General features: G+C 47.0%; 1 protein-coding gene across 2 annotated transcripts in view; it reads right to left on the bottom strand.

The window, feature by feature from the left end:
• Window positions 1-14165, bottom strand: part of SYNE1 (spectrin repeat containing nuclear envelope protein 1) — a 2319318-nt gene that overhangs the window by 185622 nt on the left and 2119531 nt on the right. For both annotated transcript variants that reach the window (XM_086926873.1, XM_086926874.1), the window contains 2 exons: window positions 12662-12812; window positions 9701-9883 (listed from right to left, as the gene is read on the bottom strand). In XM_086926873.1, the coding sequence (XP_086782999.1) occupies window positions 9701-9883; window positions 12662-12812 (334 nt within the window). The remainder of the gene's footprint in view (window positions 1-9700; window positions 9884-12661; window positions 12813-14165) is intronic.

Raw genomic sequence — 14165 nt, 5'->3', positions numbered from 1 at the left:
TCCCCTGCGAGGACCTCCCTGGGGATAATTCACTTTAGCACCCTTACTGTGCTCCTGTAGAGGGTATTCTTCTGTACCTTACAGCATTTGGATCGCCCTGTAACTCCGCCTGCAACACAAAGAAAATAGTATTAATTGTATCCCCTTGCTGCCGGACAGCCGGGATAGCGTTAGGGAGGGAAAACAGTGTCGGGCAGCACGGCCAGGCAGGAGGAGGGCGACTGTCGTGAACGACGTCCAGGAACAAAGAGGGCGCTCAGATGGCGGCACAGGTAATTATACCCTCCCCCAACACCCCCCTTCCCCTGCCGGAAGTGATGTCACCCGGGGACCCCACAGGTCTCCAACACTAGACTGCAGCTGGGTCTGTGCCATCGTGTGGCACTAAGGGTGGCCACCTCTTAGGTGGCCCCCTTCGGTGGCCCGGGGCAGCCTGTCAGTAGGCTGCTGAGCAGGTTGTCGATGCTGGTACTGTGGTCGAAACACCTGCAATACAGCTTGGTAGGTTTAATAGCTGTATGGTTGGTAACCTCCTATAATAGAAAACTGTCCTCATCCTCCAGTATGACGAAAATTAATTTTTCCATATTATAGAGTACCCAAAGATTGGCTGTATCTGTTTTTATGGATTGTGAGGCCTCGTCAAAATGTTTGCGAGGAGAGCTTCACTATCATATTGCAGATCTAAATTTTTGCTTTGCACTCCCGGTATAAAAGAAGTGGCCTTCAACCACTCCTGCCTCCGCAGGACTGCTGCTCCTACTGAAGCCTTTGGGAGTAATGTCCATTGTGCAGGCAATGATTTCAAAGGAGGCTTGCTCTCCTTCTTGTAGGATCTTTTTGGCCCCTACTTTGACATCATCTAACAGACAATCTATGTATGGTGTCATGTCTGACCACATCTTGCGGTCATATCGTCTGAGTGCTGCCAATGTAATAGCTGCTTGCACCATCAATGCCAACATAGATGAGAAGCACTTTCTAATGTGTCTCCTTTCCTCCCTATCAGGTTGTGTTAATATTGGAGCTGATGGATTTTTTGAAAGGCACTGAGCCGCTTGGGCGACAATGGAGTTGTGTTTTGGATGTCCAATCAGGCTAGCTGGAGAATTTTTGTCTAGACGTAGCAACACTGCTGCTTCTGTTGAGCAAGCTACTTACCTTCCGGTAACATATCTGGTAGAGACACAGTCTAGCTGCAGGTTCTTGCTCTTCTTGTTCTTCTTTTCTGGATCCAGTCTGATGCCTGGGGAGAATTCAAAGTTAAGGAATGTGCGTCAGGATGTCACTATCAGATGCCAGATTTTTCATGGTCTGAATACTTTCCTCCCATATAAAATCCACGATAGGGATAACTCTGGTGGTCTTACGATAAGTTTCTTTGAAGTTGTATAAGAAACAGTTAGATTGTTTGGTAGTCATCAGGAGGTCAAATCTCTTTGCAGCTCTTTCTAAAAGATTATAAAAACCTCCTAGATCCTCAGAAGGAGAATCCGTGAGTGTTGTTATTGGAGATGATGGAGCCAGAATGAGATAATCGTCTCACTCAGTATGGACATTGTAGAGCCAGGTTTGTTCAGCATACGGAAGTGGTGATTTTATATATAGATGAGAAGCACTTTCTAATTTGTCCAGACTTCTTTCCTCCATATCAGGTGGTGCTAATATTGGAGCTGATGGATTTTTTGAAAAGGCGCCAGTAGGTAGTTATAGTTAGGAGCTAGTTTGCATAGCAAAAGCTTTTTTTGAATGTGCCAATATCTTTGGCACCATTTGATGAATCTCCGGAAATTTTTCAAAACTAGTGGAGCGCTCTGGTCAGCTCTTGTCTTGAAAGTTTCGGGGCAATTTTTCAAGCAGGGGCCGAGAAAAGAAGGGTCCCAAAACGCATTCTCTCCATGTTAATTTCCATAGGAAATTTTGTTGCGGCTACAGCCCGAACTGCTGAACGGAATTACACCAAATTTGGCTGAAGGGTTGCTCTTGTTCCAGAGTGCACTCTTTGCTTTAAATGGTGTAAATCGAATCAGTAGTTCGTTCCTGAGAAACTTAAAAATCACAAATATTGATATCTGGTGACAGCGGTGAATCTGCGAACCCTTCTTTCCGATCATGAGCTTCATTTTGATTGGCTGTCAACACGCCGAACCAAAAAGTGTTGGCAGCCATCTTGTGACTCGGTAACATTGAGTCAGAAGAAAAAAGGGGAAGAAACGATAAAAAAGAAAAGGAGGCAGGGTAGAAACACCCTGACCCCCTAGACCTGTTGATGGTGTCCCAGAGGGAACCCCAGGGCCCAAAAAAGCATTTTTAAAAATAGTTTCGGGGGAATCGCACTGGGTGCGTGAATCAGGCAGAATTTTTTTTTTTTAAAACAAAGCGCGGATCCCGCGCTTTGTTGTAATGAGACCCCGGGTGGGCCAAGTCCCGGTGGCAAAGTTTAATTATCAGACAGTGACCCATGGGGGCCCCTGCAGCCACGGGGACCGCCATCTCCCCGGGGCTTTGTTATTAATGTGTGGGAGGGGGGTACACGCTGCCCCGGGGACCGCCATCTCCCTGGGGCATTATTGCAATTATGTGCTTGTGGGCCCCCGTATCCCCGGGGACCGTCAACTCCCGGGGCTTCAATTGAAATAAATAGGTATGGGGGGTTCCTGCCCCCCCTCCACACTGCCCTCGGGGACAGCCAGTGAAATTAAGTGTGGGGGATCTCGTGGGCCCCCCCAAGCCCCGGGGACAATTTCATTAAAGTAGTGTCAGGGAGGCTACTGCCTCCCCCCACACTGCTCCGGGGACCACCCCCCCAGGCATTCTGAAAATTAAATACGGGGTCCATGGTGGACTCCCTGCCCCGGGAACACTACCTCACTTGGGCTTCAAACATGATGGGAGGGGGCCATGCAGCCCCCCTCCTGGAGCCCTCCTTTGCCCTTGGGACCGCCACCTCCCAGGGCCGGCTCCAGCAATGTCCCGGGGTGCCCACCCCCCGTGACATTGCAAACACTGCTTTACTTCATGGAAGCGAGAGCAGGAAACCTGCTCTTGCTTCCATGAATCAAAGCAGATTGCTTTTAGACAATGGGAGCTGCATGTCAGCAGCTCCCCTTGTCCAAAAAGCAATGCCAGCTCCCACAGGAGACGGGGAGCTGGCTGGGACCGTGGGGGCATTCGGGCTCCCCCCGTGGTCCCCAACATGAGGCCAGGCTCCGGGAGATGGGATCCCCGGGGCCAGAAGTGGCCCAGGGAAGGGGGGTCCACGTGGCCCCCCACCTGTTAATTAAATAAATTTAAAAAGCGAGGCACAGTCCAGGGGGTGGTGTCCCCGGGGCCGAAAAAAGCCTCTGGAGGGGGGCCACGCAGCTCCCCTCCCATAAAAAATATTATTTTTTAAATATATATATTCCCATGTCCCAGGGGATGGGATCCCTGGGGCCATAATCGGCCTCAGGAGGGGGAACCCCCTTCCTGTTTTTTTATTTTATTAAAAAATGGGTCAGGCCCGGGGAGATGGGATCTCCAGGGACCCAAAACCTATTAAGGGAAGGGGAGCCACACAGCCCCCCTTCTAGAAAAAAAAGGAAAAAAAAGAAAGGAGAAGCTGGCATCTCGCCAGAGGTCCAGCCCCTCCCTGCATCACTCTTCAAACATGCCTCCTGGGGTGTTCTGGGTTGGGGATTAAGTCCCCTTGAATCCTAAGGGTCCTTAGGGGCCAACTAGCCCACCAGGTACCTCCAGTAAGCCCCACACAGTGGGATTGCTGAGAGGTGGTCGGAGACCACGCCCATTTTTACACCACTCTGCAAACGCACCTCTTGGCGCATTGCTGGTGGGGCGAAGAGGTCCTCTTATGTCCTGAGGACCTCAGGACTAAAGTGGACTTCATCCCCGGGGCACCAGTGCGCCAGGAGGCCCGTTTGCAGAATGGTGTAAAAAGGGGGCATGGCCTCGGACCACTCTCAGCAATCCAGCTGTGTGGGGCTTACTAGCGATAACAGGAGGGCTAGTTGACCCCCAGGAACCCTCAGAAGGCAAGGGGACTTCATCTCCCAACCAATAGCGCACCAGGAGGCCCGTTTGCAGAGTGGTGTAGAAAGGGGGCATGGCATGTGTGCACTTCTCAGCAGTCCCACTATCTGGGGCTTACTGGAGGTGTCAGGTAGGCTAGTTGGTCCCTAAGGACCACTAGTATCGAAGGGAACTTTAATCCCCTTCCCAGAGCGCGCTAGGGAGAATGTTTGCAGAATGGTGGGCAAAGGGGCCTGGCCTGCTATGAGAACTTACAAATGCTGCTGTGTGGGTCTTACTGGAGGTAATAGGAGGGGTAGTTGTCCCCCATGGGTATCCTTGGGGGCCACCTACACTCCTGCTACCTCCAGTAAGTCCCACACAGTAGTATTGCTAAGAGGTCTTCTCCACCACTCTGCAAATGCGCCTCCTGGCACACTACGGGCTCGGGGATGAAGTCCACTTTACTCCTGAAGGAGTTTGGGGGCTAAGTAGCCCTCCTGATACCTCCTTTAAGTCCTACGCAGCGGAATTCCCGAGTGCTGGTCACAAGCCCACCCCCTTTCTGCCCCACTCTGCAAAAGCAACTACTACATTATAGTTATAAATTAGCATTCAAAAAACCTTAGAAATTCACTGAAAAAAAAACATAGGTTTAAGGTACATTATAGTTAGTAATTAGCATTTAAAAACCTTTGAAATTCACTGAAAAAACCACAGGCTTCAGGGAAGTTATAGTTAGAAATTAACATTTAAAAAACCTTAGAAATTCACTGAAGAAACCACAGGGTTCAGGGATGTTATAGTTAGTTGGACATTGCACTCATACAAAACCAGAGAAATGTGGCTGTTATAGTTAGTTGAGCTAACTATAACTCACGCACCCGCAATGCATTGCTGATGATGTCACATAGTACATCACTCATGACATGGTCAGTGACATCACTCATGACATCACTGATGACATCATCCAGTGACTGAGTATTTCTGAAAAGCTTAAGAATGTTATCTATATAAACGCCAAGGTGTATTGAAAAATGAGTGAGTGTATGAGTGTCTGAATGGATGATTTAGGTGTTTGACAGACTGTACAAGTGAGTGATTAAATGTGTCTTAGTGAATGCATGGGTGAGTGACTAATCTGTGTGAATGTTTGTATCAGCCTGTCAGTTGGTATGTAAGTGGCTGCATGGGTTGGTGCGTAGCTACATGAGTGTCTACATGGGTTATTGATTGGTTTTCTGAGTACCTCTATGGGTGTCTGTGTGGGTGGGTGGGGGTGTGTACCTCCCTGCATATATGTGGGATGATTCACTGGGTGTATGGGTTCATGAGTACGTCTGTGAGGGGCTGTATGGGTGGGTGAGAGTGTGTAGCTGTGTTGGTGAGTGAATGGATGTCTCAATGGTACATCTATGAGTGTTGGAGTATATAAGTGAGTATATGTGAGAGTGAGTGATTGTGAGAGTAGCTGTATGGATAAGGGTATATTTGTGTCAGTGATTGTATAAGAGAATAAGTATGTGTTAGTATCTGTATGAATAAGTGAGGTGGTGTGTTTATAACTGTATAGCCGAGTAAATGGCAGTGTGCTTGATTCTTTGGGTGAGTGGCGATGTGTGAGTAGCTATATAGGTGTATGAGTGCATATAACAGTGGCTGTATTGATCAGTGACTGCATGTATGAGTGACTGTATGGGTGAGTGAGTGGATGTGTGTATAACTATGAATCAGTGAGTAAATCAATCAATCACGAGTATTTGTAAAGCGCGCTACTCACCCGCTAGGGTCTCAAGGCGCTGGGGGGAGGGTTGCTACTGCTCGAAAAGCCAGGTCTTGAGTTGCTTCCTGAAGGAGAGATGGTCCTGGGTGAGTCGTAGGTGGGTGGGGAGGGTGTTCCAGGTCTTGGCCGCCAGGTAGGTGAAGGATCTTCCTCCGGTGGTGGTTCTGCGGATCCGTGGGACGGTGGCGAGGGCGAGGCTGGCGGAGCAGAGCTGGCGGGTTGGCGTGTAGAACGTGAGGCGGATGTTGAGGTATTCAGGGCCCAAGTCGTGGAGAGCCTTGTGTGAGTGGGTGAGGAGTCTGAACGTGATCCATTTGCTGACGGGGAGCCAGTGCAGGTCCCTCAGGTAGGCGGAGATGTGGCTGTGTCGGGGGATGTCCAAGACGAGTCGTGCTGAGGCGTTCTGGATGCGCTGGAGTCTTTTCTGTAGTTTGGCGGTGGTCCCAGTGTAGAGGGCGTTCCCGTAGTCCAGACGGCTGGTGACGAGGGCCTGGGTGACCGTTTTCCTGGTTCCAGTGGGGATCCAGCGGAAGATCTTCCGGAGCATGCAGAGAGTGTTGAAGCAGGAGGAGATAACGGCGTTAACTTGCTTGGCCATCGTGAGGGAGGAGTCAAGGATGAAGCCCAGGTTGCATGCGTGGTCCGTGGGCTTCGGTGGGGGGCCCAGAGCAGGGGGCCACCAGGAGTCATCCCAGGCGGAGATGGATGGGCCAAGGATGAGGACTTCCGTCTTGTCTGAGTTCAGTTTCAGGCGGCTGACCTTCATCCAGTCTGCAATGTCTTCAGGCGGCTGACCTTCATCCAGTCTGCAATGTCTTTCATTCCGTCCTGGAGGTGGGCTCTGGCGGAGGTGGGGTCGTTGGTGAGGGAGAGGATCAGTTGGGTATCGTCGGCGTAGGAGATGTTGTTGAGGTTCTGCTTGCGTGCGATGGCAGCGAGGGGGCTCATGTAGACGTTGAAGAGGGTGGGGCTGAGCGAGGAGCCTTGAGGTACGCCGCAGATGATATTGGTGGCTTCTGCGAGGAAGGGTGGGAGACGGACTCTTTGGGTTCTGTCGGAGAGGAAGGAGGTGATCCATTCCAGGGCCTTTCCTTGGATCCCGGCGTGGCGGAGGTGGGTTGTCAGGGTGCGGTGCCAGACCGTGTCGAACGCAGCGGAAAGGTCGAGCAGGATGATGGCGGCGGTTTCTCCATTGTCCAGCAGGGTCCGGATGTCGTCGATGGCCGCGATGAGGGCGGTCTCGGTGCTGTGGTTCGTTCGGAATCCGGACTGCGATGGGTCGAGGGAGCCGTTCGTCTCCAGGAAGGCTGTCAGCTGTTTGTTGACGGTTTTCTCGATGACTTTTGCAGGGAAGGGGAGGAGCGAGATGGTGCGGAAGTTCTTGAGGTCTGAGGGGTCTGCGGTGGGTTTCTTCAGGAGGGCGCTGATCTCTGCGTGCTTCCAGCTCTCCGGGAAGGTGGTGGGTATGAAGGAGTTGTTGATGATGTCCCGAAGTTTGGGTGCGATGATGGAGTCGGCTTTGTTGAAGATGTGGTGTGGGCAGGGATCGGCTGGGGAGCCCAAGTGGATGGTGTTCATCGTGTGGGTGGTATCTTCCGTGCTGACCTGAGTCCAGGCGTACATGGTGGTGATGGGGGGTGTAGGTTCGGTGGTGGGGTACGTTTTCTGAGCGCTGAAGCTGTTGTGTATGTCGACGATCTTACGGTGAAAAAAGGTGGCCAGAGAGTTGCAGAGGTCTTGAGAAGGCGTGATGTCGTTGTTGCTGGCGTTGGGGTTGGAGAGCTCTTTCACGACGTTGAAGAGTTCCTTGCTGTTGTGGGTGTTGTTGTCCAGTCGTTCTCTGAAGGATGACCTTTTGGTGGTGCGGATCAGCTGGTGGTGTTTGTGGGTGGCGTTCTTGAGGGCTGTCGTGTTGTCCGTTGACTGGTTGTGGCGCCAGGCTTTCTCGAGGTCACAGCAGGATTTCTTGGAGTCTTTGAGATCGTTGGTGAACCACGCAGCGTTCTTGCTATTGAGGTGGGTATGTAGTAACTGGTATTGGTGTATCTATTAAAGAATGTTAGTCTGTATTTTTGAGTAGATGTAGGAAATGTTATATTAGGGTGTGAGGAGTTGCATCAGATGTTAAGTGGATGATGTCATCAGTGATGTCATTTGAGATGTCATCAGTGATGTCAATCAGTGATGTCACGGACCATGTCATGGGTGATGTAATATGTGACATCATCAGCAGTGCATTGCGAGGGTGCGAGTTATAGTTAGCTCAACTAACTATAGCGGCTGAATTTATCTGGTTTTGTACGACTGAAATGTCCAACTAACTATAACGTCCCTGAAACCTGTGGTTTTTACAATGAATATATATATATATATACATATATACACACACACACTAAACTCTCTAAAGATTCAGTAGTAGGTTGAACTGAGCAGCGCTCACTGGAGACTCCCTCACACATTATGCAGTAGAAAATCTGATGACAGAAGCATCTAAGGGAAGTGGTGTTGAGGGTGCTGCAACCTGATTGGCTGAAGTTTGGCTTTTTTTTTTACATGATAGAGGTATGTTACTGAAGTTAAGGCTTTATGACCTTCTCAAGCTATGTTTAACATGACACTGCTTTTCTAGTTGTACTGTGGGACTTCCACTTCGACGACGGGGAATGATTTAAGCATGTGAATCTATGACAGATCGAATACTGGAGAAACACTATTTCTATTTTTGTACATCTGGCCCTACATTTTTTATTGAAATGTGGTCTATTTTTATTGATTGGTGTTGGATTTCATGTGAGTGTTGCATCAGTTTCTTCTTCAATTGTTTTGGTGTGGTTTAAATGCTTTACACTTGTTCCTCAGGGTAAGCCTTGCTGCTCAGTGTCACAGCTACTCAGGATTGAGCTATGAGTTCGACAGGTGAAACATAAGGGTTCTAAAGGGCGGGCAAGGGTATTACACTGTGAGGTTGCATAACCACGCCATTTAATAAACACCATTTCCTCACTACGGAAATTTCTTTCACTGTCAGGGCTTGTCGAGCACACGAGAAATATGATATTAATTTCAATATTTAGCACCCTGTCTTGTGGGCTGCCACAGCCTGCCTCAGGGGTGACTCATTAATATTAAAAACGTAGGTATGGACTTGGCAAAAGGGGTCATTTTGTCACGTTGAGTTGGCCGGTTAGAAGCTGCCTGATTATGCTGCAATTTTAGAACTTGAGCTATGTTTTCACCTTGCCACTGTAATGCTGGCACAATTAATTGATGATGCTCACGAGTGACATTAAACTAGCCCTGGGTACGACTTGTAAAATATACTTGCAAATTAAGTATGCCAATCGGGTATTGGCCGATTGTACACAACTTTGAGGGGTCAGAGCACATGCATTGGGGCCTGGACAACAGGGCCCAGTGCACTACAGAGTCGAAAAAATAACAGCATCAGTCGAAAATTTGGAGGGTGCTCATACTAAAAGTACCAATTTCCTAAACATGGGAAGAATTCATGGAAATAAAATATCTCTATGGTGAATTAGTTAAGAGGCATCTTATGGCTGTGCCTCGAAAAGGCAGATACAATTCGGAGAGCACCTTATATCTTAACTTTTTGCAATTGTCAACAAAGACACAAATCTAGCTACAATGCAGGATTAAGTTCACAAACATGAAAAGTTACAGGTTTTGGCTGTAAGAGAATGGATGCCACGTCTAGCAGAAGTGCTTCAAATGTACTCTGATTGTGTTAGTTGTTAAAAGCTATGATCCAATGAACGATGCTGAAAAGGTGGTTGCCATGAACCTTATCAGCATGGTAACAGTTTACCATGCACACAGAATTAGCATTACTCAGAGCAGAATGCCAAAAACACATCACTGATCACACAGGTAGAGAAACACTGACCATACCTTTAGCCTGCGCAGGATGGATGTGACTCTCCGCTGAAGGTTATCCCATCGCTGGTTGCCTTCATGTACCATTTCCTTCAGTTTGCTGGCAGAGTCTGTGCGGTTTTCTCTGGCCAGTCGACGATATTGTTTGTTTATGAGCTCTAGTTGGGTTAGGCTTTCATGAACCTGACGCTGAAAGGCCTGAAGTCAAGAGAACAGAATTCAACAGGGTTTGCACCTTCATTGTTCATTAAAATAAATCTAGTATTACACTCAACTAATAAAAAGATAATTCTGATTTAAAGATAAATCTGAATTCAAGTTACAACGTATATTTGAATATTCATTATTTATCAAGAAATCATGTACTTCGCATTCATTATCATATTATTTATAATTTGTTGCATTATTTTAAAATATTTTTTTAATTTGTTTACAATGCAGAAAACCGAATAAAACGATATACTACTACTACATGCTTCTGAGTGGAAAATGTCAAAGGCTGTTCTTTAGTATAGCCATAGGAATGGTGAAATCAGAGAAACTTTATATATTCTCCACTCTATTCGACATGTCTACTTGTAGCACACACAATTATTCCAAGGCCTTCTTGCTGCAGCTAACTGATATTGTCACCCAACAGAAAGCCCATCGCCTTGGGAGGATCGAAGGCTCAGTGGACCAGCTGGGATTCATATAGATGACAATAAGGCTAAACTCAGATCCCTGTAGTGGATGCCACAGTACAACTAGCCACCAGGCACTCCTTGGCCCAAACAAACAAGTGAACCAGTCATCAGAACTACCACAAAGGGTTATCTTGGAACACGATTGTCACTATGTCCCGAAAGAAGGATCTTTGCCGCTCTACAGAATGCTGGAAGGCGGTATTCCAATGTCTTTGTTTGTGATGGCAGAAAGATGTGGCTGGAAGGGAGTGCTGACACCATGGTGGGTGTTGTGAGCCTAGGGATACTTTCTTTGAGTGTTCAACATGTGGCACAGGCGGTAGGAAGCATAAGAGTGTTGTGCTTGGACATAACCTAATAAGAGGCAATAAGTCAGATGTACGACCCATTTTTGCATGCGCAAACGGGATTTACGAACCCGTTTGCACATGCAAAAACCTATTGGGCCATGTACATAGCCCATTTAGTGAGTAGCAATTTTTTTGCGACTCGCTAAATATGTTTTGCAACTCGCTATTTGGAAGGGGCGCTCCCTTTCCCTTTGCAAATGCATGCAAAATTGCAAAATACTTTTTTAAGGGCAGGAAGTGGTCCCAGGGACCACTGCCTCCCCTTAAAAAATGAAACGAATTTTTTTTTTTTAAACGCATCCAACGCATCCCGTTTTCCTTTAAGGAAATCGGGCTGCATTTAAAAAAAAAGCTGCTTTATTAAAAAGCAGTCTCAGACATGGTGGTCTGCTGAGCCCAGCAGGCCACCATGTCTGGGAGGACTGGCATTCCCAATGGGCTCGCAAATTGTAAGAGGATCATTAATATTAATGAGCCTCGCCATTGGGAATTGCAAAACTGCGTTAAAACACTGGGCCAGATGTACAACCATTTCATTTAGCGCCTCGCAATTTGCGACACATTGCGAGTTGTAAATTGCGAGGCCCTAAATGAAATGTGTTTAATACTGTTTGCGATCAATGGGGTCGCAAATTGCGAGGCTCATTAATATTAATGAGCTTCTCGCAATTTGCGAGCCCTTTGGGAATGCCAGTCCTCCTAGGGATGGAGGCCTGCTGGGCTCAGCAGACCCCCACGTCTGGGACTACATTTAAATAAAGTATTTTTTGTTTTTTTAATGCAGCCCGTTTTCCTTAAAGGAAAACGGGATGCATTTAAAAAAAATAATGAAACGTTTTCATTTCATTTTTTAAGGGCAGACAACCACTACCTGCCCTCAAAAAATAATTTTGCATGCATTTGCAAAGGGTAAGGGGGCAACCACAATTGCGGTCGCAAAACATTTGTACATGATTTTGAGACTCGCTATTGGGAAGGGAACGCCCCTTCCAAATAGCGAGTTGTAAAACCTATTAGTTACCGAGTTGCGATTTACCGAGTCGCAAAGAAATTGCGACTCGGTAAATAGGCTATGTACATGGCCCAATAGGTTTTTGCATGTGCAAACGGCTTCGCAAAACCCGTTTGCGCATGCAAAAATTAGTCGTACATCTGGCCCACTGTACATTTCATTTAGCGCCTCGCAATTTGCGACTCGCAATGTGTCACAAATTGCAAAGCGCTAAATGGAAGGGTCATACATTTGGCACACTGTCTGTTGCTGTGTAAATAGTGTTTTCATCATTGTCGTTAAGTGTGTGCTAAGAGCAACGTCACCTTTAAAGCTTACACAAAACACATTTTATCTGTCCTGTTTTTATGCTACTGGGTAGTCAAAGCACCAGCACTTCACCTGAAAGGTCTCAGGGCATGAACATTTGTGGTGAACTTTAAGGAATTACAGTCAGGTTTATGATACAAAGGGCTTAAAAACAGAGAGGATGTCATGGGCTGAGGGGCATACAAAATTACATCTTCTAACATTGCAGAATATTTTGCTTATACTTTTAGTTTTCGGACTAAACTACTAACCGCTGGAAAAAAAATCATGTTACCCTGTTCGTCTGCGAGGAATACAACTTATTGGTCATGGGATTGCTTTTGCTCTTGAATGTTGCTGTGTAGCTTATAAGGGAAACTGTGAATTCATATTTAACCACACATAACATACTTTCCTTAACAGATCATCGTACAAGAGGGCAACAAACATTCAACCCTGGCAGCTGTGGCTGTGGTGTGTGTTGTCGCTTGCTGTTGGCTGCTGGCGGACAGAGCCGCGCACTGTAAGTGCAGCTGCTGTGGACACCTCACCGCCACACAATGTGGGCCTGACAGCAGGCTCAGGCAGCTGCTGCTGCAACATGATCGCTGCAAATTTCATTTCCGCCGGCAGAAGTCACCTCAAACTTTTTCAGCTCCTCCTTGGCCACGGTGTAGAGCACGCCCGACGAGCAGGGGAAGGCGGCCGTCCGCTCCGACACCTTCAGCCAGTCTTCAAAGCGGCTGTAGTCGTCTAGAAACTTCTGCCATAGTCGCCAGGTCTCCTCAATCCTGTGAATTTAAAAAGAAAATAGCATTTGCCGAGTATAAAGAAACGGCATACAAAAGGTGCCTGGCCGCACTGGAGTAACCTGCTAGCTTGCAGTGCTCGATCAACCAGCAACAGCTGCTCCAATTCAAATCGGACTTTCTGGCAATATAGGAAAACCAGGCGAAGTAGATGTGGGTCTGCCTGAACCGGAACTAATCAGCTGCTTTCTGGCAGTAGCCCCCTTTACCAATACAGCGACCGCTAATGCTAGCACTGTGTAAACAACACTGCACTCTGAGACACTCTTGGACATGCATTGATCTCTGCACTACGCCACAGGTGCACAACTACAGTGTGTGTTTTAAGTGTTGGCTCTAATTATGAGCAAATCGACACCGTACGAGATTCTCTCAAATAAAGCATGTCAGTATTTTAAAGATGCTCTCAATAAAATGAATCTGTGAAAAGCTTCTAGCGACATGTTCTGCATTCTCACAATTCAATTACTGAAAGGCGTCCATTGCAACTCCACGTTTGCTTGGACATAGCACAGAGGCTTCAAGGTTGCGCGAAATCAAACTCCCACACATAAACACCTGCACAGTGAATCCTAACGTGCGCATTCTAGTTGTACAACTGCCTTGTAAAACAGTTGCCATAGTTATCTTACTTTTGAAGAAAATGAGTGCTAGTTTGCAGGATGCAGCCAGCAGCAGTGACGCGCTGTATGAAAACCTGCACTCCTTTCTTCTAATAAAAAAAAAAGCAGAGATAAGCCTGTAGCGAATACTCCTCGAAAAAATGTAGCACTAATGTTAAAGTTAAACTACGGATAAAATGTAATAAATCCTTCCCCTAAAAAGATCACTTTCATTATTTCCTGTGAATGTCCCTCCCTATTGCACAGTCTGGAATGAAGGCAGAACTTCAGCCAAAAAAAGCGAGAGTTTGTGTCTTTTAAAATTTTAAACACAGGGTAAATACCGAGGTAAGCAGTCCAAGTATCTGATGCTATGGCAGTTAACGCAAATATGGATATCGTATAGTTAATTAAATATTTCACAGTTTGCTATTAGATGAAGGAAGATAACATGAATAATACCTTAATGCTGACTATTGATCTAGTGCTTTAATAAAATACGCTATTACCAACACTAAAATAGCGGACTTGTAGGTGTGTGGTCCTCACTTTCAGAGGCTGGAGCCTGGCACTTTATGGATCCGGAATTTACACTGACTGGAGACAAGGTGGTCTGGATTAATTGAAAATGGTTAGTGCGCACATGTCTGCCCAATGTGTTGTTCGCTAATGTTTTTTTATCATTTGATATGTGGCACGGGTAAGATATGTCCGACCGTGTCACAGATCTATG

This window comes from Lissotriton vulgaris, chromosome 6, assembly GCF_964263255.1.
Source record: "Lissotriton vulgaris chromosome 6, aLisVul1.2, whole genome shotgun sequence".
Lineage (NCBI taxonomy): Eukaryota > Metazoa > Chordata > Amphibia > Caudata > Salamandridae > Lissotriton > Lissotriton vulgaris.
Note: the sequence above shows the minus strand (reverse complement) of the source record. Positions and strands in the feature narration are given on the sequence as shown.